At 55.7% G+C, this 6,007-nt stretch overlaps 1 protein-coding gene across 1 annotated transcript; it reads left to right on the top strand.

Annotated features, from left to right (window-relative positions):
* Positions 1-3,892: 3,892 nt before the first annotated feature.
* On the top strand, positions 3,893-5,185 carry ColSpa_02031 (uncharacterized protein; the record flags this gene model as incomplete). Its single annotated transcript, XM_049268243.1, has 4 exons — positions 3,893-3,898; positions 3,947-4,717; positions 4,774-4,912; positions 4,998-5,185. 4 exons carry the CDS (start codon positions 3,893-3,895, stop codon positions 5,183-5,185), a joined length of 1,104 nt encoding a protein of 367 aa, XP_049124200.1.
* Positions 5,186-6,007: the final 822 nt, after the last annotated feature.

The raw sequence follows: 6,007 nt of genomic DNA, 5'->3' as shown, positions 1-6,007 counted from the left end.
CCGGGCTCCAACGTTGGAAAGAGGGCGTTTCGAGACAAAGCGATGAGTATCTTCACTTGTTGCTATTGGCTGCGTCGCCCCAAGGGTCTCGTTGCTTCTGTTCTTATCGTTATAAAATCGGTGAATCCACAAACAAGCAGGGAGTTGACGGGTTGCCTCTTATCCAGCCGCAAAAACGACGTAATGGCCAGGGCATTATTCAGCCCTAAAGCCGGCCGGTCGCCTTCTCGCCCTCGTTGCGTCACGGCATCGTCGATCCAGGGTGACCATGTCGGCCTTTCAGAGGCCATGACCATGTTGACAGACTTTCAGAGGCAGTGGCTGCGCAAATTCAACTGAGTGCAACGTTCAGGCTCGACAGTGGGTCAACGTGGCAAGAAATCGTCAACCTGCTGTTGCGCGTTATTTTGGTCGCGGCATAGAATCCGATAGAGGGGCTGATGAGTGCCGAAGCGCACAAGGCGCCAATTACGTCGACTCTTGTTAGTATTTCATCTGTGCACCTCGAGCTGCACGCACGTCCTAGCCGACTTTCCAGCCTCACTAGAAGGCTGGAATATCTTCAGCTCCCGTTCAGCTAACTCGGACTGACTAGGCAAGCGAGCTTGGAGACGGTTCGTCCGCCTTGAAACGTTGGTCAGGGCACCAAGCAACAGGAAGCTGGCGGAGTAGCTATGTCCATTCGTCGTGGTCCATCGTGTTACTAGAGAACCCATATGCCCACTGAGGCTGCCAACAACCTGGTAGTCTTCGGCGATGAAAGAAGCCGAAAGAAGCTGCACCCGATCAATCACTGTCAACGGGTGGCACCTCGGCGTCGCGATGTCCAGGATTAGGGTGAGACATGCGAATGCAGTGTAACCAGGAACACGACGGTGGGAGGCATTTGACTGGCAATGTCTTGCCCGCTGCCGTGCCGAGGGGGCGGGCGATGTGGGAGGCGAGGGATCTGAGTCAACTGGCGGTCGGTGGTGCACCCGATACGCGCCACAGCAGACAGGACAGCATTGACATCAGGCCCTTGTTAAGCCCCGAGGCGTGAACGGTTGGTAGTGGCTGGTCTGAGGGGGTGGCATCGGCGGGACGCAGCACTGTTGGCATATTGCGGGTGACGACACTCGTTTGGTCAATGGGAGGTAACGTGCTTCGTTTGCAGGGTCTTGGTGCTCTGTGAAGAATCTGCCGGATGTTGGTTAGGGTATGTAGTGTCGGGAGGAGACAAGAGGGTTCAAGTGAGGTCAATGTCCAGATCGAGGTCGAAGACGGGGCCGCGCTGTCGAGAGAGAAGGCCGGCGTCCAGCGGCCACGGCGGCAAGAGCACATGACTTCACTGGACGTGCAACAAGAGGTCCACGTTTAAAGCACGGCAGGCACGTATCCCGACATTGGGAAAGTACCCCTCGTCTGGTCGCCCCAATCCGAGGGCCTCGTCCATGCCCTCGAGCTGAGATGGCCGTCTTCGTGGTAGGTATCTTTCTCTATCCGCCCGGATCGACCTCATCTTGTAAATACGGACAACCGCAGGTTAGGCCACTGACTGGTTCCTCTCGAGATTACTTATTGATCTGGGAAACGCCGCAAGGTCGGACAAGACGATGACGAGAACAGGGTGGAGGCGGCTTTCCCCCCTCGAATGCGGCGGGGTCGGGGGAGGGCAGCGATGGAACAGCAGCAGTCGGCAACCAAGACCGACTATGGACAACGGGCGCGCTGAACCAACCACACAATATCCATCAAGCCAGGGGCCAGCTGTGCTGTGCCCCTCGCGTGATGAAAGCCATTGATGAATGAGGGATTGCAGAAGCACATTTCCCACCAACCCAGATAGTGAGTCCCGTTGGAGGCACCCGCGAATGCTTTCAGCACATTCATCGACACGGGTGGTGAGCGTTGTGAGTGGTGAATGGTTTGGCGGGACCTACAGATGCAGTGGACAAGTGCTGAACATGGCCGGGCGGAGGTCCACTGAGCACACATGCTGAGGCCGGTCTGCGGTCCTCACTGGGCGAGCGTCTGTCATGGCCGGTGGGGCCACGCGACGGGCGGCCAGGGGCACCTTAACTTGAGGTGGGGTTCTTGGCCACACAACATGGAGCGTCGGTTAAATCGAGGACCGCCCATGTGGGCAGCGCCTTCCACTCCACCTCCAACCCCCGTCTCCACCATAAACACACGCCCCCCCAAAGGTCTGTATTCACGGCAGCTCTCTCGTCCACCCTACCCTCCTCTTCTCTTTCTGGCCTGCGCCTGTGGTCCGGCGCTCCTCGTCGTCGTCCTGCTGCTCCTTTCTTTCTCCTCCCCCTTTGGTTCTACTTCTTCCCCTTCCCGGTCCCTGGCCCGCATCCACACTACACCCCATCGGCCATCGTCCTCACTCCCAAACCTTCAGGTACCTAGTCGAGTCCCTCCGTGGACTGCAATAATACAACTGCCAAACCGCTCCTGTGCCTCTCTGCCATCCTTGGCCTGGTCCATCAATCCCTCAATTTTTCGCCCGTACGCTAACATCCACACCCCTGCAATGAGGTCCGCGGCTTCCCCAATAGGCCATGCATACGTCGATGCATCGCCTCGCACGAGGCACAGACTGAGAGAGAGCTCTGTCCTATGTAGGGTCGTGGCCCGGAGAGGGACATCGGGAGTTTTCCTACGAAGACACCCTTCATTGTCGACCGCGTCCCCCATTGGCCCCTGCCCACCTTCAACAGCCCTTGTTAATCCAAGAGTTGGCCGACCCATCACACGCCAATACCCGTTCCCGAGTCCTGCCTGGTCCATGGGAGTCGTGGTACCCCGGCATCTCTGGCCTGGACCCCGGGGGCCAGCGCCGCGACTGGTTGAACAGCAAGACTGCACCCTAGGCAGACCGGCCGAGAGACAGAGAAACACCCGCGCCATCTGCAGCAGCTCTTCGTCCACGCATCGTTGTACATAATGCCGTCCCACCCACCTACTTCCAGCCCCGTGTCCCTTGACCGGTTCTGGACTCCTTTGTCGTTGCTTCTGCTCGAGTCTCTCCTTGATACCACGAGTTGCTGTTGCTGCGGTACTGCCATCCGCCTTGTCAGCTTCATACACGGACCATGACGAGATCAACATAGCCAGAAGCCGCCGCCCTGCTTTGTTGCACACCCTCCTCGCCAACTCACACGCCGACTTACACGTCGACACCCTGCTTGATACGACCGAGCAGAATCGAAGCATTCACAGGGTCCGAGCAACCGCGATCCTTGGACCTCAGCGGGACTGAGAGTGGTCCTTGGATAGAGACCGGAAGGCATCCCCCTTTTTCAACCTCGAGCACCCTCACAAAAGGGTTGTTGCTCCCTTTAAACATTCGCGCGACGCCGTTTTGCTTCAGCAGACCACTACCAGCACATCCGGATTTGGCCCAGCATACGGACTGCTTAAGGGAAGGCAGATCACCAGACGCCCCGTTACTGCTTCAGTAACGACCGAGTGTCCACGGTCCTTTGAACATCGTAACCAACAACGAAATCAGCTGCTCAAAAAGGTGTTCTCTAGTATGGCCAACTTAACTTTGGCCAGGGGAAACTGCCCTGCGCCGTTCTACGATGTGAACTTTTTCCCCGACGACGAAGGGTGTAAGTCTTGATTACGCCATTTTTGTGGGCGGAGTTGTTGACTTTCCGTAGTTATCGATGGCAGGCTGTGCCAAAATCTTACTGCGACTATGCAATGTTGCTTGCCCTGCCCTCTCACTGACTGGGTTTACCCCGAATATTTCAACACTCTGACGACGGCCGCCAACTGGGTCTGCGTCGCCAGTGCAGCATGCTGTCTCTTCCTCTTGATATCATGGGCTGTCTTGCCTGTTGATAAAACCTACAGACACTACTTGAGCATCTGCTTGACAATAGCAGTGCTTATTATGAATGTAAGTCACTCAGACTCAGCGCTTGCCACTTGCGACTGACCCTGTCAGCTTGGTTTCGTTGTTCCTCTGGCCGACCAGCCGGAACAATGCTACAACGCAATCACGCCGCACAGCATGAAGTCCAGCAAGGTCTGCGGCGCTTCTGGCGCTTTCCTCTTGCTTGGAGGTTGGGCTGGTGTCATGTGGGTCTTCCTGCGATCGTTGTCCCTACATCTCCAGATCTGCTGGCAAGTCGTCGTGGGTCGAAACTTCATGATCTTTGCACAAGCCACGGGCTGGGGCATTCCCCTCATTGGCATCGTCGTTGCGCTCGTCTTCAGCGGCGTCTCGTTCCGCTTCGGTGCCACCTGCCATATCAATCATAAGAACAGTCTCGCAGACTTCTGGATTCCTCTTTTGGTCTTTGCTGGCCTCACAGTCATCATCCAGTTCGCCACCTTTGGATACTGCATCAAGGTTTACCTTGCCTCGTTGGCCGACAACAGTGCATCGACTGAAGGATCAAGCCTCCCCACATACACCAACAGCATTCAGACCATGAGCCCCCGCCAGGCGTATCGACGAGTACGACGCGTCATCCAACTCCAGTGGAGAGGCATCGCCATTGTCCTGATTATTATCGCCGACGTCGTCTTCTTCTCTGTCGTGTTTGTCTTTCAGGACAACACGGTCCAGGCAGTACACGACGACCAGAGCAAGGCTCAGGATTGGGTTTTATGCCTCATCGGCGCCAAGGGCGATCGAACCAAATGCTATGACCAGGCCAAGTCACTGGTTGTCAACGAGGCAACCATCACGGCCGTCTTGATTCTTCTTGCGGTAAGAAACGTCTTATACTGTATCGTACCCGAAACAACCTGCTGACTTGTTCTCAGATGAACGGAATCTGGCTGCTGTTCCTACTAGGCCGCTGGGCTATGGTCCTCGGATGGGTAGACCTATTCTCCTCCTGCCGAGGCAGAAACAAGGAGTTCGTGTCGGTGGATGCCCGATACGATGTGAAGAAAGATACCCGTGCGTACGAGATGCTGTCGAAAGACTCGAGCGCTGTTGTAACACCAATCTCCCCAGTCAAATCACCCGTTACAAGCCCCAACAGCGGACGAAGAACCCCGATTACTTTGGGCAAACGGCTCGCTACCAGCCGCCGATGCGGTCTTTTTCGAGCCCTCGGCCGCCGCAAACACCGCCGACCTGGGACGCACGGGCAACCTACGCCCGGCCCGAGTCACGAGCCCGAGGGACGGGTTCGAAGACATGAACCCACTTGGGATGAACAGGATATAATGAGACGACACAGTCGACGACGATGGAACGAAAGTAAAAAAGTAAAAAATAAGTAAACAAAAAAGGTAAACAAAAGCTCAAGCCAAGACTAAAAGAAAGAAGATCGCGGCAAAGGAAGACAGTAGGCTCGACTTCAACCTTATTACTTCCCGCGCCACGACGACCCAAACGGAAGCGTATGTTCGGCCGAATCACTCAGGCCGTCCGTGCTGATGGTTAAATACCAGCTAGCGTCAAGAGATGATGTAATGTGGAGGAACCAGCGGCCTTGTCGGGCCAAGATATTGAGGGAAACCAATGTAATATCAGCGTCGGCGTCCCGGACTTGTTTAAGCAGCGAAAGAATGCGAACAATTGTAGATCCCCACATTTCAAAGGTTAAAAAAGATATGGAAAGGTCAGTGGCACGAGCCTCACTCAATGTCAGGCCTCGACGCACCGGGCGGAGAGGGGAACGGGAAGAGCGGAACGAATGGGTTCACGGACATGTAGAAGCATTCGCGAGTCCGAAAAATAGAAGCGTCACGCGACAATCTAATGCACAATGGCCTTATCAAGCATTGGTCTACATGACGAGCAGCCCGGTGAGTGGAGGCAGAGGGAGACTGCCGAGCAAGGATTGGTGAGTCCGCGGCGGGATAAGCTTGTCCGGAACATGCGGAATGGACGGATTCATTAGCGATGCGAGCGAGGAGCGGGACAAGCCAAAGAAACCTCAGCAACGAGATGGAGCGGTGTCCATTAAGCCAGTGCCATGTCATGTATCCCAAGGCTTCCGCTCCGGCTTCTTCGGAGACGAGGATTTTGTTGGCTTATGTGATG

The sequence above is a fragment of the Colletotrichum spaethianum genome (genome assembly GCF_022836535.1).
Source record: "Colletotrichum spaethianum MAFF 239500 DNA, contig04, whole genome shotgun sequence".
NCBI classification, from domain to species: domain Eukaryota; kingdom Fungi; phylum Ascomycota; class Sordariomycetes; order Glomerellales; family Glomerellaceae; genus Colletotrichum; species Colletotrichum spaethianum.
Note: the sequence above shows the minus strand (reverse complement) of the source record. Positions and strands in the feature narration are given on the sequence as shown.